The sequence below is a fragment of the Lampetra fluviatilis genome, chromosome 21, assembly GCF_964198595.1.
Source record: "Lampetra fluviatilis chromosome 21, kcLamFluv1.1, whole genome shotgun sequence".
Classification (NCBI taxonomy): domain Eukaryota; kingdom Metazoa; phylum Chordata; class Hyperoartia; order Petromyzontiformes; family Petromyzontidae; genus Lampetra; species Lampetra fluviatilis.
The window spans coordinates 867,339-891,175 of NC_136295.1; the positions used below are offsets into that span (position 1 = coordinate 867,339).

At 53.1% G+C, this 23,837-nt stretch overlaps 1 protein-coding gene across 1 annotated transcript in view; it reads left to right on the forward strand.

The window, feature by feature from the left end:
- Window positions 1-23,837, forward strand: part of LOC144938121 (transmembrane channel-like protein 1) — a 91,780-nt gene that overhangs the window by 40,184 nt on the left and 27,759 nt on the right. The window contains exons 11-14 of the mRNA XM_078865828.1: window positions 1,037-1,231; window positions 2,912-3,091; window positions 4,378-4,551; window positions 21,630-21,758. Of these exons, the coding sequence (XP_078721954.1) occupies window positions 1,037-1,231; window positions 2,912-3,091; window positions 4,378-4,551; window positions 21,630-21,758 (678 nt within the window). The remainder of the gene's footprint in view (window positions 1-1,036; window positions 1,232-2,911; window positions 3,092-4,377; window positions 4,552-21,629; window positions 21,759-23,837) is intronic.

The window sequence follows — 23,837 nt, forward strand, 5'->3', positions numbered from 1 at the left end:
TTTGACTCACAGGCCCGCGTGAAGAATCGCTGTTGCGATGCCAGAGCAGCACGGAGTTGCTTAACTTTTTCAGCGTGGTCACTCCCTGTTAGCTTGTCGTATGTTGTAGCATGTTTAGTTTTGTAGTGTCTCTTTATGTTGAAATCCTTAAACAAGGCATCCGTCTCTTTACAAATTAGACAAACACAATTGCCTCGATTTCCAGTGAAGAAGTATTGTAATTCCCACCGCTCCTGAAAGCGGCGGCCCTCACTGTCAACTTTTCTCTTTTTTTTTTGCAGTCGCCATGGCAGAAATAATTCGAGAAGGATTCGTGGCACGTATGCAAAGCCAGACGGCATTAGAATGGTGCTGCCACCGTGTGGCGGAAGGAGGAAGTTATATGATTTATTTATTCTGACAGAGATAGCAATCCATAAATAACACATTATAAGACCGAAGCTGCGGGTCGTATGAAATCTGACCGCGGGCCGTGATTGCCCCGCGGGCCGTGATTGCCCCGCGGGCCGGACTTTCGACATGCCTGGTCTATGCAAACATGACTCCTTGTAAAAAAGGTGTAAGTTTTGTTGCCAGATAGAAGGGTAAAAAAACAATTATCATATTGTTTACTGACAAATGAGGTTCCAATGGTGTAAACTCTAAACACATGTTTCTAAATGTGGAGGGAAAAACCGGAGCACCCGGAGAAAAGTCCACGCGACTACAGGGAGAGAGACACGCAAACTCCAAATATACAGGAGTCAGGGTCGGGGTTGAACTCACGGCCTCCTGTATACCAGGCGAGATAATTAAGATCTTGCCACCATAGCGCCCTTGGTCAAATTCCTTGGTCAGATTTCCACCGGATGCCCAAGTAAACATCAGCACTTGGGTGCGGAGGACACTTACACCCTCCTGTGCTGTGTTCTGGCATTAACCTGGTGTTCGCAAACAGCACTTGTGCAACAAGCTGTGTAGGCCACACTGTCGGTTCTTGTTTTCTATCTTTGCCACTATGTAGGTGTTATGCAGATTTGTCTTTGTGCGCATGCAGGAATCGATAGTGGAAGAGCAGGAGAACCGCAAGGAAGAGAATGTCCATCTCCAGCGCTTCCTGCGAGTACTGGCCAACTTCCTCATCGCCTGGTCACTTGCGGGCAGCGGCTACCTGATCTACTACGTCGTCAAGCGAGCACAAACGTTCTCACGCAATGGATGGGACAACTACGGGTGGTGGGAGCGCAATGAAGTGAGCACACATCAGCTCATCGTCATCAGCAGCATCATTCTAATATTGTACATTCATAACCGTTGTTATCTTTCTGGGTTTGGTTCCGACATTCTTAGTGGTGGAACTGGCGGGGGGAAGTGATGGGGGCAATGCCTCCTCCTTCAGACCCTGAAAAGTACTTTTATTTATAATTGCGAGAAAAATTTCATTAAATGCTTTTATTTTATGCATAATGTAGAGCCCTATAAAAAAGCTTGAAATGTTGGGGCCACTCTTGCCTTTGGATATTTCTAGATATGCCTCTGTGCAGTCCGGGAATTTGCATCTGTGCTTAGGTGGCAAAAATAGATTTGTACCAAAGTCCGGAACCAGTATCGTGTTGAACTTTATTGCGGTATATCGCACAGTTTCTATAGGTTGAGAAGTATGTCCGGGTTTAGTCTGCGTAAAAGGTGGAAACTCTACTTTGTACCCTTATTTTACTTTACAAGAAGAGATACCTCAATAGCCTCTGTTGGTAGACACGATGGGATTGATGGATCACTTATTAGTTCGTGAACGTGAAGTCGTCACGTGCTTTTGAGTTCTCACCTGGTTAAACAAATTACACGAGTAATATAGGGTTTTTTTGGGGTTAGATCGCGTAAATATAAATATGTCGTTAAACCCGCCACCACCCGACACAGCCAATTAGTAAGATTTGTCACGTAAATAAAACATGGCACTTCGTCACGAGTACAGCACACCGGTGTGTTTGTGAGCAAATCCACAACATTTACAACCTGAGTACGACGTTTCACCAGTAATAACAACTAGCTTCATCAGGCGACAGCCAGATTTGTGGAGAAACCCTCTTGTTCCGTTCCTTAAATAGAGGGATAGATGTGATGACGTTATTTGTGAGCTCAACTTACACTAACCTGGCATGTTTAGGATTTTTAGGATTCATTGGAAATTACCAACATTCAGAGAGAATGCAGTGATATTAGAATTATTAGTGATATTAGAATTATTGCATATCAGGGGAATTTAGTTCTGCCACCTTTTCTACAGACGAAACCCAGGCATATTTCTCATTCAGCCGATGCTATCAAACTCTGGCAGGCTACCCTGATTAATACTGCGAATGTATTAACCATGGAATTGGTGTCACCTATTGTACAGTGGATGATAAAGATTCCGTGACTTGTATGTATGTTGAACTTCTTTCACACCGTACGTAGTCAACTGTGCGAATCGAATATGCGAGTGAAGAACAACAAAATAAACACAAAAAGCAGTTCTAAAGAAATGAGATTTCAATCTAGATAATTATTTAAAAGTGCATAGCTCAAGTGGCTTCATTATATCGGAAGGAAGAGCGTTCCAGACATCCGCAGAAGCGCATCTGAAAGTGCGCGACGTAGTAACCTTCTTTGTTTGATGGTTAGCCAACAGCTACTCCAAGCATGACCAGAGTTTGCGTGATGGTTTATGCAGGCCGATGCTGAGTCACCTCGTGCCGCACAGGGACGGCTGCCACTATTGGGGTCCCCTTTTGAATCGTTGAGATAAGATGTGACGTCAGGCGCTTTGGGTTTCTTAGGCAATTAAGCAAGTGCCCTGAATATGCAAATGTTATACGTATATATATTTTTATTACGATGGCTGTTATTCTGGCTTGTTGAGTCGGTGGTGATGTGTACCAATGTTGGGCAGGTGAACGTGGTCATGTCGCTCTTGAGCATGTTTTGCCCGGCGCTCTTTGACATGATCGGGGAGTTGGAAAACTACCACCCCCGTATAGCCCTGCGGTGGCAACTTGCCCGCATCTTCGCTCTCTTCATGGGCAACCTGTACACTTTCATCATCGCCCTCATGGACGAAATCAACAACAAGGTAAGGGCTTGGCACATGGGGTTGCCACTTTTTGCACTATAGAACAAATCCGGATGTATTTCACAGTCAGCCAAGGTCTATCACAACGGTGCAGTCTCCTGCAATACAATTAGATTAAATGGCACCACATTTCTGCACAAATCAGTTCCTGCCATACAAACACAGATTCCCATTTACCAGACTGTCCAAGTGTAACCCAGACAGATGGAAGCCCTCGTGGTCCAGCAACGAACTTACACAACAAACAAAGCCATCATGCGCAGCACTTTGCTGATTGATATGAATGTGACACAAACGCAGCCTCGGTGAACGATCGCCGAAATGTAACATTTCATGATACAAATGTTACATCTCACAATACAATGATTATTGCACGATAAGTTCTCCGTAAGTTTGTCGTTGTATTTCGCACTTTTTTATCGTCTTGTTTTTGTACTTTGATCTTTAGTGATTTAACGTAAGTTAACCTAAAATTAGCCTGCCAATAGTCGACTAATCATTGCAATTGTACACTGTAATGCTTATATTGTACACTCTGTCACAAAATTATGACATCATATCATCCCTATGACGTCAAAGCGCTCATTTAATGGGTATCAACTTTTTTTTTACTTTAATCATAATGCAAGTTAATCATTATTTCATAATTATTTTGCCAGGAAATTAAATAGTTTAGAATTTTTTTTATAAGAAACAATAATTATGGTATGAATATTTTGCTAAACGGATGGTATGTTTATTGTGGACCTTGGATTGTACAACATGACGTAGTATCGCCAAAAAAACATCGAACTAGAATGGAATTCCACGCAAAAACAAATCCACTGTGGCTGTAATCTTGGGAACGGTGACAGAATACAGACCACTGTTCACAACCGCGAAGAAAAGGAAATTCCCATGATTTGAACACGTGGCACGAAAGGGGGTGTCTATCCAACACATTCTTACAGGGCATGGTAGAAGGGAAAAGAATGAGAGGACACAACCCACTATCAATGGACGACAAATGTGGGAACGTGGACTGACAAGCCAGCTCAACACCTGACATAGATTGCAGGCGACTGGCAAATATGAGAATTGACAGCCGAGGAGGCATCAGTGGAACCCCCCTCTCAATGACCACTATGGTTCAGGGACAGTTGAATGAAGATGATGACAGATTCCACACTTTCCTGCAGATCTAAATGTGAATGTGTGGCACGTGCAACACACTCCATTACCAGCTCCCTGATGCACATTCCACGTGTAGTAATTCACCGATTGCGTCTTTCTCCCTCTGCGAGCAGCTGGTGGAGGAAAGCAAGCTTCGAAATTCGACTCAAATGCAATTCATCTTGCACCCATTCTACCCCGTGGTGCTAAACGGCACGCTGGCAGAGAACGCCACGATGCCCCCGCTCATACCCATGGATCCCATGGACATTCCGCGTGGGCCCTGCTGGGAGACCATGGTGGGGCAGGTAAGCTACAAGAAGTCGTGGGTTAGATCCTGACCCCTGAAAACGCGTGCTATATATGTTTAGTTTGCATGCTCTCTCTCTCCTCGTGGTCATGTGGATGTTTCTCTGGGTCCTCAGGTTTTTCCCTCCAAATTTACAATCAACGTCATGTGTTTATTTTTGGTCTAGAGCAGGCCGGCCACATGGCCGGCCTGCTCTAGACCAATTTCTCGACCACATCAATTCCATACACCCAGCCATCAGATTTACCATGGAAGTCGAAAATGATGGCAAGCTACCCTTTTTGGATGTCCTAATCAAAAGGAGACCTGATGGTTCAATGAGCCACTCTGTCTACAGGAAAACCACCCATACGGATGCTTATCTAAAACCGGATTCCCACCACCATCCATCCCAGAAGAATTCTCTCATCAAGACTCTATATCATAGAGCCCAATGCATCTCCGACCATGAACACATTTCCAGTGAACTCAAACACGTACGCCAAGCTCTTAAGGCTAATGGTTACTCCGACTACACAATCCGCAAAGCCATCACTCCAACCATCAAGAAGGATCCTGTTGAGGAGCCTTTCAAGACCATCACCTTACCCTACATTGCTGGGGTCACAAAAAAGATCTCCAAAATCCTGATTAAACACAAGATCCAGGTCCGATTCAATACAGTACATAAAATCCGTGATCTGGTACCGTCTGTAAAAGATGTGGTTCCAGACATACAGTACCCTGGTGTCTACAAACTAAGTTGCCTCTGTGGTAGCAGTTACATTGGGGAAACCAAACGACATGTCTCGGACCGCATCCGTGAACATAAAGCTGACCTGAAACACGGTAGGACAAACACCTCAGCCGTGGCAGATCACTGTTACAACTCAGTGGGCTCACATGACATTGACTTCTCCAAGACAGAGGTTCTCTGCAAGCCATCTGGCTATCATGAGAGATTCGTTCATGAGGCGATCCACATATACAAACACAGAGACAATTTTAACCGAGAAGATGGATTCTGGCTTAGCAATCATTGGAAGGACGTAATAAACCATTTCGATACACATTAGGGTGGGTAGAATAATACATAGTGTTATGTTGAAATGTATAAGGTATAGGGTGGTTTATAGTAATACAGTATATAATTTAATGTTGGGTTTATCTATGGCAGTATATAGTACGGTATATGCTCGTGTGATGTAAGAGAATAAAGTTTAGATGGAAGCATATTATATAATTTTTACGACGTAGAATTGTAATGTATTACTTGCTGTTAGTAACTCAGCTTATTGTAGAGTATAGTAAGTATACTGATGGTGCTATGCAGTTTATACTTTAGTGTTTTATGTAGTTTATACTTTAGTTTTCTACGTGGTTGTTTAGTAACTGCAGCTACATATCAATAACATTCCTTTCCTTTGTTAATGCTACTCCCTGCACCCCCCCTTGGTGCTGTTGATCCTGCATAATGCATGGGCATAATATGCCTTTGAAACCCCCCCCCCCCCGCCCACCTCCTACGCATTTTCCATGAATATGCTAAATTCCTCTTCATATGCACATTCTTTTTTGTTAAGGCGCTCTTCCACCTCCAACCCAGTTTATATATAAGCTCCTAGCTTGGTAGTGTCTCATTCTTCACCTGAAGACGGCTGCTTGCGTTGTAGCCGAAACGTCGTGAGAATTATTTCATTTTATTATGTTTTATTTTTATTATTTTATTACTTCCCTTCTACGTGACTTTACCGAAAGAACCAAGAAGATGTGTTTAGAGTGTTTGGCTGCTATACATTTCCACGTGATGATAAGCCACTTCGTTGAGCTATCGTTTTTGGCCAGGTCGCTTCTGAAAAAGAGATATATAAGCTCAGTGGGCCTTGCCTGGTAAAATACAACTTTTTTAATATGTTTTTGTTAAAGCGGTGATCTACCGACCCCACATACAGACCTCCATTAACTTTTGGAAAAGTCGGTTAATCACTTCCCACTCGAATGAGCGTTGAGGTGGTGCTCATTTCCTGCTTGCTTACAGCCTTGAGCCGATGGTGGAAATTTCACATTGCTATGGTGGTGGGTCAGTCTATCCAGAGCACAACCAGTGTTGACTCCACAAAGTGGTACTCGTTTTTATAAACCTTGCAGGGATGATTCATTCATTATTACATTTATAACACACGCAAATTAAACGCAAAAAGGACATTCAGGGGCGCAGGAGAATAAATGAAAGATAGAGATAAGTGTTCAGATTCTGACAAAAAGTCGACACTGACGCCGTGAGAGAAGAGGAGGGAGTGAACTCCAGACAACCACAGTTGTGACAGAGAACCGAAAGTTACCTTGTCCGGTTCCAGAGATAATGGGCTTAACGAGGAGGAGGTCACAAGGCAAATCGGAGATTGGAGGCCACTTGAGGCAGATCGGATACAGCAGAAGCTAAATCTGTCGGTTGGCCCAGCATGTTTGTGCTGTGTAACAGACGACGGAAACTTTGTGCAGGATGCATTGTTCAACTGGTGGGCTTAGTCAACCCCCAACCAGGATTTGAACTTGCAAGCTTCCAATTGTGAGTCGTTGACTTTGCTGCTAATTCCATCTGGATGGTTAAATGACCCTTTACCCACAGCCAAATGCTGAACTGGATAATAACAGAAGGCACACTATGGCAATTCAAAGAAAGAATTGTCATGAGGTGTCCAGAATTTACACTTACTGGTTTACATGTTTTCTTGTGGAATAGAGTATATATACGTGTACCACTCTTGCAAGCCACTGTAAGGACACTTTTTGACATCGACTTGAATTGTGGAGAGCCTGTGAGATTTAACAACACACAAAGGGTGTACTAACAGACAGCAGGAAATCTCAACTCTCATCATGCCTTGCATGTGTAGAGGTGTAATTGTGAAGGTGTATGGGCACGGATGGGTAACAAACACAAGGGGCGTGGTTATGGCCGTACACAGAGAAGGTGCTCACACCGACGTCCGCACCTGCATCCCCCACGGCCCCCCCCCCCCCCGGGGGGCCGATTGCTATAAAAGGTGGTGAGCCGGAGGGCTCGGGGTCGAGTGTTAGTTTTAACCAGCAAAGAGTGAAGACCAGCTAGAGTAGGCCCCGGAACTCCCCTGGCTCGCTGTTCTTGTCAGGACCGACCAGGGAAAGCCGGTGGCGTGGCCCCGAGAGCCCAGACTGACGCTCTTATAAGAGCCGGTCTGGAGACTCAGGGTACCGAGATCCCAGCTTGACCAGGGCTGGGATAGATAGCCTCCCCTAGCTCCGTAGTGGAGGACCTGGGCGTAGGCTAGCCGGGTTAGACATTGGGTCTCCCTGTTAGACGGGTGAAGGGGCCGATACCCCTTCAAGTGTTGTGTATCCCTGTCTCGGTACATAAGTTGGTGTTAATAAATAAGTGTGCCTCCAACTACGTCGTCCGAGCCTCCTGCATCTTACTACATCTGGGGTCAGAAGTGATCGTTCAACGATGGACACACGAGGGACGACTCGGCCATCTCTTCGACCAGAGATGGCCGAAGTCGGATCCGAGCAGCCGGGGCCGAGTACACCCGCACCGCAACGACAGGAAGGGTGGGGAGCGTCGGCCGAGGGACTTCGGCTGGCTCACTCCCGCCTGGCGGAGCTGCTCTACGCGGCGGCCGCCATGTTGGAAGAGATCACGCGGCTGGGGGCTGGAGAGGCTGCACGGGGTGACGGCGGCCGACACGCAGCGCCGTTTCCCGCCACCTCGACGCGGCTCGCGGTCAAATTTCCCGCCATCGCTACGGTGGGAGCAGAGGGCGGGGCCGGCCTGCATCAGGTGACCGCCGAGTGCCAAGCAGAAGCCGAAACATCATCAACACCGGCCAGCGCGTCGCCAACGGAGCGACCGGCGATGCCATGCGCTCGGCCCGCCCACACTGTACCGAGTGCCGGGAACGACGGGGCGCGATACACGACCACGGACGTCGCATTACAGCAGCGACTACCGCCTCTCAAAGAGTTTGTGGGCGCGGACGGGGACTGGGGTGGCTTCAAGAGACGGTTCCTCGCTCATCAGGAGATGGCGAATTGGACGGACAACGAAGCACTACGCGTGCTGCCGGCGATGCTGGACAACGACGCCCTGGCTACCCTCACCTCGGCGCCTAAGGAAAAGCGCGCCATGCTGCAGTTGGCGCTGCAGCTTCTGTCTGCTGTCTACGGCCCGCCTTCGGACTGCAGGCAGCTGTTCCACGATCGCCATCGGGGCGCCAACGAATCGCCTCTGGCTTTCCGGACGGCTCTCCTGGCCCTGGCGAAGGCAGCTTTTCCGCGGATGGACGAGGAGGGAGTGGACGCCATGGTGGCGGAAAAGCTGTTGCTACTCGCGGACGAGTTGGACGTTGCCGTCTTGGCACAAGACGACACAGAGATGTCTTCCTTGCTGGTTGCGCGCCACATCCACGCGGGCTTGCGGTCCCTGCGTCGCAAGGCCGGCAAGGGGGTGGCCGGCCATGCCATGGCGGCTACCACCCTCCCATCGGAGGAGGTCTGCGGGGTGGAGCGGCCGGGGGAGTGGAGATCTGTGGGACCACAGGCTCGGAACGGACCGAGCCGCCAGGAGCAGCCCAGGCCATCTGGGGCGCTCACACGCTGCTACACCTGTGGCCTTCAGGGCCACGTGGCTTCAGGATGCCGGGCTCCTCGATGGCGCGGAGCGACACCTCGTCCGGACGCCGCGCCGCCTCCACCCAAGCTCCAGCAGAGAAATACGGCGAGTCGTGGCACCTCACACGTTTGGCCTATGCACACATCTGTCACACACTCACTCGCTGAAACGAACAGGGCTCGCAAATCGCCGGGTGTTGCGTCGGAGTGTTCCGAAATGCGGCGAGCGCTCCAACCGGGCCAGTGGTCAGAGCTCGCCCATCGTGTCGTTGCCGCGTCGGCGGGGTCGTCGGTCGTGGTCGGTCACATTGATGGGGTTGAGGTGCGGGTTTTAATTGACACGGGAGCATCGGCGACCATTATATCTGATTTGATTTATAACATCCTCCCCGTTCAAAGCCGTCCTTTGCTCCCCGTTGACGTGCCATGCTATGCTGCTAACGGGGGCTCGCTGGGCATCATTGGGCAGATCCGCGCGAACATTTGCATTGGGGACATCAAATTGTCCGGGCCGGTATTGGTTTCCTCCTCGCTGGCGGTTCCGTGCCTGTTGGGGACGGATTTCTTGGCCAAAATGCCTATCCGTATATTGATCGACCAGGGGTGCATCGAACTCCCGTCGGGCCGACGTATAATGTTTTTGTCTTCCCCCGCCACGGAGCGTCGGGCATTTGCGACGGTGCAGGCGCTCGTGGCGAGGACTGTACGCGTACCCCCGGGAGCTCAGATGCTCATCCCTCTTAGGTTGCGTCGGCCGTTTGCTAAGGGGATTGCGGAGCAGGGGGTCTTGTTGGGACCATCTCGAGCCGGGGTCAATGGACCCGATTTTGCTAGCGGCTCAGACTTTGGTAAAAGGGGACAGGGACCCCTTCATTGCAGTCCTTAATGTGGGATCGCGAACGGCCGTGGTTCCTCAAGGGACCGTGCTTGCACACGCGACGCCGGCACCCTGTGAGGAACCGCTCGTGGGTCAGGTGAGCACCGATCCTCCGTCGCGACCGCATTCGGACCGTGATGACGGATGGCTGGATGCGCTTTGCGCGGGATCAGTGGACCTGTCCGACTCACAGCGTGAGAGGCTGCGAGTTCTCCTGCGGGAGTTTGCCGACGTTTTTAGTCAACACAAATTTGATATTGGCTGTACTAAATTGCTGCGACACCACATTGACACGGGAGACAGCGCGCCAATCCGCCAAAATCCTTTTCGGTTGAGTCCCGCCGAAAAGGATCATGTCAAATCGGCCGTTGACGACATGCTAGCCGCCGATATCATATCCCCTTCCAACAGCCCTTGGGGCGCACCGATCGTTTTAGTAAAAAAACACGACGGCTCACTGCGGTTTTGTGTCGACTTTCGGCAGTTGAACAAAATTTCAGTAGCTGACGCGTACCCGCTTCCTCAAATGGATGAGTCGCTTGATGCCTTAGCGGGGGCGCGATTCTTTTCCACCTTGGATTTACTTTCTGGATTCTGGCAGCTTCCTCTGGATGACGAATCTAAACCTAAGACTGCTTTCCGTACGCCGCACGGCCTTTTCCAATTTAACCTCTTGCCGATGGGCTTACATTCTGCGCCGGCAACTTTTCAGCGGTTAATGGAACTGGTCTTGGCGGGCTTGCAGTGGGATTCATGTTTAATTTACTTGGACGATGTCATCGTCTTTAGCAAAACATTCGATGACCACCTCCAGAGGTTGTGTGCTGTTTTCCTCAAAATGCGGGCTGCCAATTTGAAATTCAAACCACAGAAATGTAATTTGCTCCGCGAATCGGTGCGGTATTTGGGTCACATTGTTGGACACTCGGGGATAGCCACTGATCCCGCCAAAACGAAATGTGTCAGCTCCTGGCCGACTCCCACCTCGGTGGGGGAGGTCAGGAGTTTCATTGGGTTCGCGTCGTACTACCGACGGTTTGTGGCTGACTTCGCTACAATCGCGAAACCCTTGCATGCCTTGACGTCCAAGGGAGTCAGGTTTCGTTGGTGACCAGAGGAGAAGGCTGCTTTTCGCTCCCTCCGGGACGCCCTGGTGGGGGCTCCGCCGTTGAGTTATCCGGATTTCTCACAACCCTTCTTGCTCGATACAGACGCAAGCAACACGGGCATTGGGGGCATGCTTTCGCAGCTCATTGGTGGCGTAGAGCATGTGGTGGCTTACGGTAGTCGGGTGTTGTCTCCGGCGGAACAACGGTACTGCGTTACCCGTCGTGAACTATTGGCGATCGTTTATTTCATTCAGCAGTACCGCCCATATCTGTACGGGCGACGTTTCACCGTCCGTACAGATCATGCGGCGCTGCAGTACGCCTTGCGGATTCAACAACCATCGGGACAGTTGTCTCGATGGTTGGAGATTCTCCAAGACTACGATTTTGTCACCACATATCGTAAGGGCGTCCGCCACACGAACGCTGACGCTCTGTCGCAGTTGCCGCCCACTTCAGAGTGCGCTTGCCTCTTGGGTTCGGGACGTTGTAGACCTCCGAATGTGATCGCTGATTCGGTCCTTGCGGCCGCCGCCGATGCACCTTCAACTTTGGGTCCTATCGAGCAAGAAGGGAGGGATTCCTTGCTGGGGTTGTCCGTGGCGGAGTGGGGATGCCTCCAAATGGAGGACACCTCCCTCCTCGCTTTGCACCGTCGCATCGGTGGGGTTGGTCAGGGGGCGGCGAACGTTGACTCGTGGGGGTTGTTCCAGGGGCTTTTAATGCACTGGGATGGGAGATCCCGCCGCCAACGGCTGGTCGTGCCTTCAGCATTGAGGGGTAGAGTGGTGTGGGCTGCGTATGAGCGGCTCCTTCACCTGGGGACTCACAAGACCCTTGCCATGCTCCAGCTCGATTTCTCCTGGCCGGGCATGGCAAAGGACGTGGGTGATCTCCTGGGGTCGTGCACTCAATGCGCGCAGCGGAAACCACCGGCGAGGGGGTCCAACCCTCCGCTGCAGTCGATAAAAGTTTCCCGGATTAAGGAGCTCGTCGCACTAGATATTCTCGGGCCATTTCCCGCTACACCCAGGGGAAATAGGTACTTATTGACAGGGGTCGAATACTTCACGAGATGGCCTATGGCCTGGCCCCTGGCTAACCAGTCGGCAGCAGCCATCGCGGAGGCCTTTATCCAGGGCTACGTCCTCGACAGAGGTGCTCCGGAGCGGCTTCTGACCGACCAAGGTAAACATTTTTCGGGGAACCTCCTACGCGAGGTGTGCGACCTCTTGGGTACGGAGAAAATTCGGACCTCCCAATATCACCCGCAAACTGACGGGATGGTGGAACGGCTGCATCGGACTATCACGTCCATGCTGTCCCAGCAGGTATCTGAATCCCAGACCGATTGGGACCTTCACATTGTGGGTGTTTTGCAAGCCTACAGGATGGCTCCCCATGCGGCCACCGGATTTTCGCCTTTCTTCTTAATGTATGGCCGCGAGGCTAACCCGCCTGTGCGACTCAGCTGAAGCTCTCGACGCCGCATGCGAACTCTAAATTGTCCGACCACATCAAATTTAACATCGGGAAATTAACGGAGGCGCGGGAAGCGGACATACAAAATTCTGAACTCCGCCAGAGGGCGAATGAGAGGCTTAGGCTGGGGCGGGCACATGTGCTGCAATGGAAACCGGGGGACAGGGCATGGTTGCGCTGTCCCCAGGTGTCACTGGCGACCTCGTCGAAGCTGGTACGGCCGTGGCGGGGGCCCGTGGAGGTCATACAGGTCTTGCGGCCGCAATGTGTGTGCGTCAAGTGGGGGAAGCGTCGGTGGTACGTGCACCCCTCCAGGTTAAAACCGTTCATTACGCCGCCCCATGTTCCTCACACACATACGCGTGGCCAAACGTGTGAGGGGTCCGCCGACTCCCCGACTTCGCTGCTTTTGCCTAACTTGACACCGACTGTTCCACCTCCAGGTGCACCAGGAGTGACGTGCTCACGACCGCCAACCCCTCCCGGGGGGGTCGGGGGTCGCTCAGCGGCGACGCTAGACACTCTCACACCCGGACTGTCGACACCCGCCACTGGGCAAGCCGGGGCTGCCCCTTGTGACGGGCCCGCCGCAAGAACGCGCGCCAAAACACGCAGACTTTTGTGAGGTCGGCCGTTGGGGGGCCCTTGCGGGGGGGGGGGCGTCCTGGGTACGTGTATATATGTTGGTTTTACAGGATGGGGTATTTATTCAGGGGGGGTGCGTCGAGTCGGGTTTTTTTTATTTATTTTTTATTTCTTTCCTCTCTTCGTTGTTGTTGTTGTTATTGTTATTGTTGATGTTACGCGAGGCACATGCAGTTTCGGGGGGGGGAGGCATCGTGTTGGGATTTTGTTGCAGCCGGGGACGGCTGCGGGCTGTACAGGGGGGGTGATGTAGAGGTGTAATTGTGAAGGTGTATGGGCACGGATGGGTAACAAGCACAAGGGCGTGGTTATGGCCCTACACAGAGAAGGTGCTCACACCGACGTCCACACCTGCATCCCCCACGGCCCCCCCCGGGAGGCCGATTGCGATAAAAGGTGGTGAGCCGGAGGGCTCGGGGTCGAGTGTCAGCTTTAACCAGCGAAGAGTGAAGACCAGCTAGAGTAGGCCCCGGAACTCCCCTGGCTCGCTGTCCTTGTCAGGACCGACCAGGGAAAGCCGGTGGCGTGGCCCCGAGAGCCCAGACTGAGGGTGCCGGGATCCCAGCCTGACCAGGGCTGGGATAGATAGCCTCCCCTAGCTCCGTAGTGGAGGACCTGGGCATAGGCTAGCCGGGTTAGACATTGGGTCTCCCTGTTAGACGGGTGAAGGGGCCGATACCCCTTCAAGTGTTGTGTATCCCCGTCTCGGTACATAAGTTGGTGTTAATAAATAAGTGTGCCTCCAACTACGTCGTCCGAGCCTCCTGCATCTTACTACACATGTGTAGAGGTGTAATTGTGTATGGGCGTGGATGGCTAACAAACACAAGGGGCGTGGTTAGGGCCGTACATAGAGGAGGTGCTCACACCGACGTCCACACCTGCATCCCCCACGGGCCCCTCCCGGGGGCCGAGTACTATAAAAGGTGGTGAGCCGGAGTGCTCGAGGTCGGAGTATCAGCTTTAACCAGCGAAGACCGAAGACCAGCTAGCATAGGCCCCGGAGTTCCCCTGGCTCGCTGTCCTTGTCAGGGCCGACCAGGGCAAGCCGGTGGCGTGGCCCCGTGAGCCCAGACTCAGGGTGCCGGGATCCCAGCTTGACCAGGGCTGGGATAGGTAGCCTCCCTTAGCTCCGTAGTGGAGGACTTGGGCTTAGGTTAGCGGGGTTAGATGTTGTGTCTCCCTGTTAGTTGAGTAAAGGGGACGTTAACCCCTTAGGTACTGTGTGTACCCGCTACTGTACACAAGTTGGTGTTAATAAATAAGTGTGCCTCCGATCCCGTCGTCAAGCCTCCTGAATACTTACTACATCTGGTGTCAGAAGTAAAACGTTCAACGATGGACACACGAGGGACGACACGTACCAGGGAGTCGGAGATGGAGGACACCGTGGCCGAATCGCCACCAGAGATGGCCGAGGTCGGATCGGAGCAGCCAGGGCCGAGTACACCCGCGCTGCTCCGACAGGAAGGGGGGGATGCGTCGGCCGAGGGACTTCGGCTGGCTCACTCCCGCCTGGCGGAGCTGCTCTACGCTGCGGCCGCCGCGTTGGAAGAGATCACGCGGCTGGGGGCTGGAGGGGCTGCGCGGGACGATGACAGCAGCCGACGCGCCACCCCGACGCGGCTCGCGGTTAAATTTCCCGCCATCACTACAGTGCGAGCAGAGGGCGGGGCCGGCCTGCGTCAGGTGACTGCTGAGGGCCAAGCACAAGCCGTAACATCATCAACACCGGCCAGCGCGTCAACAACAGAGCGACCGGCGATGCCATGCTCGCAGCCCGCCCACACTGTAACGTCTGCTGGGAACGACGGAGCGCGATCCACAGCCACGGACGTCACGTTACAGCAGCGACTGCCGCCTCTCAAAGAATTTGTGGGCGCGGACGGAGACTGGGGCGGCTTCAAAAGGCGGTTCATCGCTCATCAAGAGATGGCGAACTGGACGGACGCCGAAGCACTACGCACGCTGCCGGCGATGCTGGACAACGACGCCCTGGCTACTCTCACCTCGGCACCTAAGGAAAAGCGCGCCACGCTGCAATTGGCGCTGCGGCTGCTATCAGCTGTCTATGGGCCGCCTTCGGACTGCAGGCAGCTATTCCACGATCGTCATCGGGGCGCCAACGAATCGCCCCTGGCCTTCCGGACGGCTCTCCTGGCCCTGGCGAAGGCAGCTTTCCCGCGGATGGACGAGGAGGGAGTGGACGCTATGGTGGCTGAAAAGCTGCTGCTTCTCGCGGATGAGCTGGACGTCACCGTCTTGGCTCAAGACGACGCAGAGATGTCGTCCTTGCTGGTTGCGCGCCACATCCACGGGGGCTTGCGGTCCCTGCGTCGCAAGGCCGCCAAGGGGGTGGCCGGCTATGCCATGGCGGCCACCACCCTCCCATCGGAGGAGGTCTGCGGGGTGGAGCGGCGGGGGGAATGGAGATCGGCGGCACCACAGGCTCGGAATGGACCGAGCCGCCAGGAGCAGCCCAGGCCATCTGGGGCGCTCACACGCTGCTACAACTGTGGCCTTCAAGGCCACGTTGCTTCAGGGTGCCGGGCTCCCCGCCAGCGCGGGGCGACACCTCGTCAGGACGCCGCGCCGTCTCCACCCAAGCTCCAGCAGAGAAATACGGCGAGTCATGGCACCTCACACGTTTGGCCCATGCACACATCCGACACACACTCACGCGCTCAACCGAACAGGGCTCGCAAATCGACGGCCGTTGCGCCCGATTGTTCTGAAATGCGGCGAGCACTCCAACCGGGTCAGTGGTCGGAGCTCGCCCATCGTGTCATTGCAGCGTCGGCGGGATCGTCGGTTGTGGTCGGTCATATTGATGGGGTAGAGGTGCGGATTTTAATTGACACAGGAGCGTCGGCGACCATTATATCTGATTTGATCTATAACATTCTTCCCGTTCAAAGTCGCCCCTTGCTCCCCGTTGACGTGCCATGCTATGCTGCTAACGGGGGCTCGCTAGGCATCATTGGCCAAATCCGCGCCAAAATTTCCATTGGAGACATTAAATTATCCGGCCCTGTTTTGGTTTCCTCCTCACTGGCTGTTCCGTGCCTGTTGGGGACGGATTTCTTGGCCAAAATGCCCATTCGTATCTTGATTGACCAGGAGTGCATCGAGCTCCCGTCGGGTCGGCGCGTAACGTTTTTGTCTTTCCCCGCCACGGGGCGTCGGGCGTTTGCAACCGTGCAGGCGCTCGTGGCAAAAACTGTGCGCGTACCCCCGGGGGCTCAGATGCTCGTCCCTCTTAGGTTGCGTCGGCCGTTTGCTGAGGGGGTTGCGGATCGGGGGGTCTTGTTGGGACCATCTCGGGCCGGGGTCAATGGCCCCGATTTGCTAGCGGCTCAGACCATGGTGAAAGGGGATGGGGAACCCCTTCATTGCAGTCCTTAATGTAGGATCGCGAACCGCCGTGGTTCCTCAAGGGACCGTGCTTGCACACGCAACGCCGGCACCCTATGAGGAACCACTCGTTGGTCAGGTAACCACCGATCCTCCGTCGCGACCGCATTCGGACTGTGATGACGGATGGCTGGATGCACTTTGCGCGGGATCAGTGGACCTGTCCGACTCGCAGCGTGCGCAGCTGCGAGTTCTCCTGTAAGAATTTGCCGACGTTTTTAGTCAACACAAATTTGATATTGGTTGTACTAAATTGCTGCGACACCATATTGACACGGATGACAGCGCGCCAATCCGCCAAAATCCTTTTCGGTTGAGTCCCGCCGAAAAGGATCATGTCAAATCGGCCGTTGATGACATGCTAGCCGCCGATATCATTTCCCCTTCCAACAGCCCGTGGGGCGCGCCGATCGTTTTGGTGAAAAAACACGACGGCTCATTGCGGTTTTGTGTCGACTTTCGGCGATTGAACAAAATTTCTGTGGCAGATGCGTACCCGCTTCCTCGAATGGATGAGTCGCTCGATGCCTTGGCGGGGGCGCGATTCTTTTCCACCCTCGATTTACTTTCTGGATTCTGGCAGCTTCCTCTGGATGACGAATCAAAACCTAAGACTGCTTTTCGTACACCGCAAGGCCTCTTCCAATTTAACCGCTTGCCGATGGGCTTACATTCTGCGCCGGCAACTTTTCAGCGGTTAATGGAACTGGTCTTGGCAGGCTTGCAATGGGATTCGTGTTTAATTTACTTGGACGATGTCATCGTCTTTAGCAAATCCTTCGAGGAACACCTCCAGAGGTTGCGTGCTGTTTTTCTCAAAATGCGGGCTGCCAATTTGAAATTTAAACCGCAGAAGTGCCATTTGCTCTGCGAATCGGTGCGGTATTTGGGTCACATTGTTGGGCACTCGGGGATATCCACTGATCCCACCAAAACGGAATGCGTCAGCTCCTGGCCGACTCCCACCTCGGTGGGAGAGGTCAGGAGTTTCATTGGGTTCGCGTCGTACTACCGACGGTTTGTGGCTGACTTCGCTACGATCGCGAAACCATTGCATGCCTTGACGTCCAAGGGAGTCAGGTTTCATTGGGGGCCGGAGGAGGAGGCTGCTTTTTGCGCCCTCCGAAATGCCCTGGTGGGGGCTCCGCCGTTGAATTACCCCGATTTCTCACAACCCTTCTTGCTCGATACAGACGCAAGTAACACGGGCATTGGGGGCGTGCTGTCCCAGCTCATTGGGGGCGTAGAGCATGTGGTGGCTTACGGTAGTCGGGTACTGTCTCCAGCGGAACAACGGTACTGCGTTACCCGTCGGGAATTATTGGCAATTGTTTATTTCATTCAGCAGTACCGCCCGTATCTGTACGGTCGGCGTTTCACCGTCCGTACAGACCATGCGGCTCTACAGTACGCCCTGCGGGTTCAACAACCATCGGGCCAGTTGTCTCGATGGTTGGAGATTCTTCAGGACTACGACTTTGTCACCACATATCGTAAGGGCGTCCGCCACACGAACGCTGACGCCCTGTCGCGGTTGCCACCCACTTCGGAGTGCGCTTGCCTCTTGGGTTCGGGGCGTTGTAGGCCCCCGAACGTCACCACCGATTCGGTCCTCGTGGCCGCCGCCGATGCGCCTTCGGCTTCGGGTCCTATCGAACAAGAAGGGAGGGATTCGTTGCTGGGGTTGTCGGTCGCGGAGTGGGGACGCCTCCAAATGGAGGACACCTCCCTTCTCGCTCTGCGCTGTCGCACCGGGGTGGTTGGTCAGGGGGTGGCGAACGTTGACTCGTGGGGGTTGTTCCAGGGTCTTTTAATGCACTGGGACGGAAAATCCTGCGCCAACGGCTCGTGGTGCCTGCAGCATTAAGGGGTAAGGTAGTATGGGCTGCTCATGAGCGGCTCCTGCACTTGGGGGTTCACAAGACCTTTGCCACGCTCCAGCTCGATTTCTTTTGGCCGGGCATGGCAAAGGACGTGGGGGATCTCCTGGGGTCGTGCACGCAATGCGCGCAGCGGAAGCCACCAGCAAGGGAGTCCAACCCTCCGCTGCAGTCCATAAAGGTTTCCCGGGTTAATGAGCTCGTTGCTCTAGATATTCCCGGGCCATTTCCCGCTACACCCAGGGGAAATAGGTATTTGTTGACAGGGGTCGAATACTTCACGAGATGGCCTATGGCCTGGCCCCTGGCCAACCAGTCGGCAGCAGCCATCGCGGAGGCCTTTGTGCAGGGCTATGTCCTCGACAAAGGTGCTCCGGAACGGCTGCTGACTGACCAGGGTAAGAATTTTTCGGGGAAACTCCTCCGCGAGGTGTGCGACCTCTTGGGTACGGAGAAAATTCGGACCTCCCCGTATCACCCACAAACTGACGGGATGGTGGAACGGCTGCATCGGACCATCACGTCCATGCTGTCCCAGCAGGTATCGGAATCCCAGACAGATTGGGACCTTCGCATTGCCGGTGTGTTGCAAGCCTACAGGATGGCTCCCCATGCGGCCACCGGATTTTCCCCTTTCTTTTTAATGTATGGCCGCGAGGCTAACCCCCCTGTGACGACCCAGCTGAAGCTCTCGGCGCCTCAGGCGAAGTCTACATTGTTCGAACACGTTAAATTTAACATCGGCAAATTATCTGAGGCGCGGGAAGCGGCCGTGCATAATTCTGAACTCCGCCAGAAGGCGAACGAGAGGCTTCGGCTGGGGCGGGTACATGTGTTCAAATGGAAACCAGGGGACAGGGCATGGTTGCACTGTCCCCAGGTGCGGCTGGCGACCTCGTCAAAGTTGGTACGGCCGTGGCGGGGGCCCGTGGAGGTCGTACAGGTCTTGCGGCCGCAATGTGTACGCGTCAAATGGGGGAGGTGTCGGTGGTACGTGCACCCCTCAAGGTTGAAACCGTTCATTGCGCCGCCCCGTGGTTCGCACACACACACGCATGGCCAAACGTGTGAGGGGTCCGCCGACTCCCCGACGTCGCTGCTCTCGCCTAACCTGACATCAACTGTTTCATCTCCAGGTGCAACTGGAGTAACGGGTCCACGACCACCAACCCCCCCCGGGGGGGTTGGGGGTCACTCGGCAGCGAAACCAGACTCGCACCCGGACCGTCAACAACCGCCACTGAGCATGCCGGGACGGGCCCTTGTGACGGGCCCGCCGCGAGAACGCGCGCCAAAACGCGCAGACTATTGTGAGGTCGGCCGTTGGGGGGCCTTTGCGGACGAGTGGGGGAGGCGTCCAGAGAGCGTGTATATATGTTGGTTTTGCGGAATGGGGTATTTATTCGGGGGGGTGCGCCGGGTTATTTTTTTTCTTTCTCTTTCTTCTTCTACCTGTTTCCTGTTGTTGTTGTTGTTATGGTTGTCATTGTTCTTGTTAAAATTACGTGAGGCACACACGGTTTTGGGGAGGGATGCACTTTTTATTCTGATTTTGTTGCAGCCGGGGACGGCTGCGAGCTGTACAGGGGGGGGGGGGGGGTGATGTAGAGGTGTAATTGTGTATGGGCGTGGATGGCTAACAAACACAAGGGGCGTGGTTAGGGCCGTACACAGAGGAGGTGCTCACACCGACGTCCACACCTGCATCCCCCACGGGCCCCTCCCGGGGGCCGAGTACTATAAAAGGTGGTGAGCCGGAGTGCTCGAGGTCGGAGTATCAGCTTTAACCAGCGAAGACCGAAGACCAGCTAGCATAGGCCCCGGAGCTCCCCTGGCTCGCTGTCCTTGTCAGGGCCGACCAGGGCAAGCCGGTGGCGTGGCCCCGAGAGCCCAGACTCAGGGTGCCGGGATCCCAGCTTGACCAGGGCTGGGATAGGTAGCCTCCCTTAGCTCCGTAGTGGAGGACTTGGGCTTAGGTTAGCGGGGTTAGATGTTGTGTCTCCCTGTTAGTTGAGTAAAGGGGACGTTAACCCCTTAGGTACTGTGTGTACCCGCTACTGTACACAAGTTGGTGTTAATAAATAAGTGTGCCTCCGATCCCGTCGTCAAGCCTCCTGAATACTTACTACATATGTGTAGTGTGGGTTTTACGGGAGTGGAGACGGACGGTTAGAGGCAACACGTTTATTAACAATGGCTACGATACAGCATGTAGCGAACCCTAACACTTGAAGGGGTAACGGCCCCTTCACCCGCTGCCTAAGGAGGTACCGCCTCCGGACTGACGTGCCCTACTACTGGGGCTAAGGTCTCTGGGTCCTCCGGCTAAGGGTGACCTAGGGGAGGCTATTCTGACCTGACCCAACCAAGGTACAGATCCCGACCACTGGGCCGCTCGGTCCCGGCCCTTACAAGGACGTCAGGCCCCGAGGGTTCCAGGGTCGCACCACTAGCCCACTCAGACCCGGCCCTTACAAGGACGGTGGGTCAGGGGAGTCCCAGGGTCCTGGCTAGCTGGTTTTCAGTCTTCAACTGGCTGCCCGAGCCGTCCAGAGGTCCGGCTTTTATACAGCTCTGGAGGCGTGCTCGCCCCCGGCCACGCCTCCCTTTCAGAGAGTTCCAAGGGGGGTCCCGGGGGATCTCAGCACACCCTTGCCTCGGAGCTGGGGAATCTAGCGGCCCATATTGCGGTCCGAGGTATTGCCCCTGGTGGACCACGTCTGCAACTGCAGGTAAGTAGCGCGACCCATTAAGTATATAGCCCTATTTACAGCGCTACACATGCATGTCATGTGATCACCACCTTTCAATTGCAATGCTTTTTGCCTTATCTCGATCAAAAGAGCCAAACATCTGGCTTAGTTATTCTTTGGCATATTCCTGTTCTGATGGATTTTCATCAGCATTTACAGAGTGTTGGATTTGAATGAACAAGCTTGTGTGCTAATTGTTTCGTGTTAGCTGTCATTGTTATGCGGCTTCTAATGGTAAGCTTGTGAGCAATTAACCAAAAACGTCTGAATGTGCGGGATGTGTGCAGGAGTTTGTGCGACTCACCGTGTCGGACACCCTCACTACTTACGTCACTATCCTCGTTGGAGATTTTGGCCGTGCCGTCTTCGTTCGCCTCTTCAACCACTGCTGGTGCTGGGACCTGGAGTACGGCTTTGTAAGGGCCTTTGCAGCAGCCCGGCACTGCACCTCACCACACAACGAGCGTGCAGCTCGCTGCAAGAAAACCTGCACTGGGGAGTTGACAACTGTCCTGGTGTGAATTGGACAGTCTGAGAATTCGCCTCTGTGTTCGGATGCAGGAATTGATTTGTACCGATACCTAACACCTGTGTTATGCTTTTTTTTATCACGGTTTACTGCAAAGTATTGATGGACCTACGCTGAGTGATAAATGTCTGGGTTTGGTTTGTGGAAAAGGTAGCAACCCTAATCTGCATTATATCCTGCACCACACTACATCCCAAAGTTCGCCAAGTAAACCAAGAAGGCTTCTGTATCCTCTGCATAACGTCTTCAGTACGTCATAAGCTAACCGCATGTCCTCAGCATACAGCGCCAACATATGTACTTAGAATTGAGGCAAGGTGCTAACTGTACATCCACATTAAAAGGCTTTGCACCCCCAATTTGTTACCCCACACACAAATATGAATGTTGGTCATTTCATGGTGCTGGGTAATGTGTGAAGCGATGCAGTACAACCACACGCGACTCGTCGATAACATTGCGGCTAGAGCACATCCCTATCGCACCCTAACGTGAACAGGGGATGGCTCTGACTGCCGGCTTAGCGCACCGTCATCGCTAGTCTACTCTACAGCACGTCTGACGAAAACATCACCAAGCTGCAGCGTGTACAAAATTCTCTGGCACATGTCGTAATGGGTACTGCAAGATTCGACCAATACCTTGCTGATCTCGTCAAGGAGCATAAATCATCAAGCGAACTCCGGTCATCCTCACAGCGGCTTTTGGCTGGCCATTGAATAAAGACGGTTACCTTAGTGCGTACTTTCATCCACGCTTCTGCGGCCGTCGGAACGCTCTCCGATATTAGGAAGCCACTGGAGCTGTGCACTTTTAAATCTAAATTGAAAAGTAATTTCTTTAGAACTGCTTTTTGTGTTTAGTTTGTTGTCCTTCGCCTGCACCTCGAATTCGCATGGTGGGCTGCGTACGGTGCAAAATAAGTTGAACCTACATACATACATTTCACAGAATCTTTAACATCCACTGTACAACAGATGGCACGAATTCCATGGCTAATACACTCGCAGTATTAACCAGGGTAGCCTGCCAGAGTTTTATAGCCTCGGGTCACTGAGAAATATGTCCGGGGTTTTGTCTGTGGAAAAGATGGCAGAACTAAATTTCCCTGATATGCGAGAATTCTAATATCCATTGCAAACGCTCTCTGAATGTTGGTCATTTCCTCTGATTAGCACAGTTGTCTACGTACGGTGTTAAAGAAGTTCAATATAGTACACACACAATGGGAACGTGTCACGCTGCAGCCCCCTCCCGTTCCCCTCTCCCCTCTTCCCTATGTGAGTGCTTGCAACGTCACAAAGGAGGCTGAACAGTTCTCTAAGCGGGGGTGATTATGCTCACAGCTGGGCCCAACCATATTTCCCCTTCTGCTGGGGATTGATCTATATTGGGCTTTGGACGTTGGGGAAAAAAGACGAGTCAGGAATCCACCTCGGAGTGACTTAGCTGAAAAAACCTCCGTGTAAGCATGGGGAAAATGGCGGTTCTAACATTATCAGAGACGCAGATGGAGAGAGACGTCAAAGAAAAGCGTAACAATCACTCCTGCAAAGTCAATGTGAGGTGTGGGCAAAAACCGCCAGAATTAACATGTAGTGAGTCCAACTGAGTCACAGACATTAACTCGGGAGCAACACTATTCAACACAACAGCACCAACATAACATAACCTACGCTCGGGTCTCGAATGCCCATCTAGCCACGCTACGGCAGAATTAGACACAGTTCGCTATCCCGGTCTGGACCACACGCTGGGTCCCGGACCGCGTGGCTAGAGACTTCTTCTCCCCGACGTGGATCTTCGAACACCAACACGTGAAGAACCCCGAGCTCCTCAAGGAGCTCTCGTTATTTGCCACCGGGCTGGGGCTGGCTCCGCCCTCAGCCCCGCCCACCTTCCAGGCTCCTCGAGCTCCTTCTCGAATGTTCCCGAGAGCTCTCCGGGACCCGTTTACCCCCCCTCG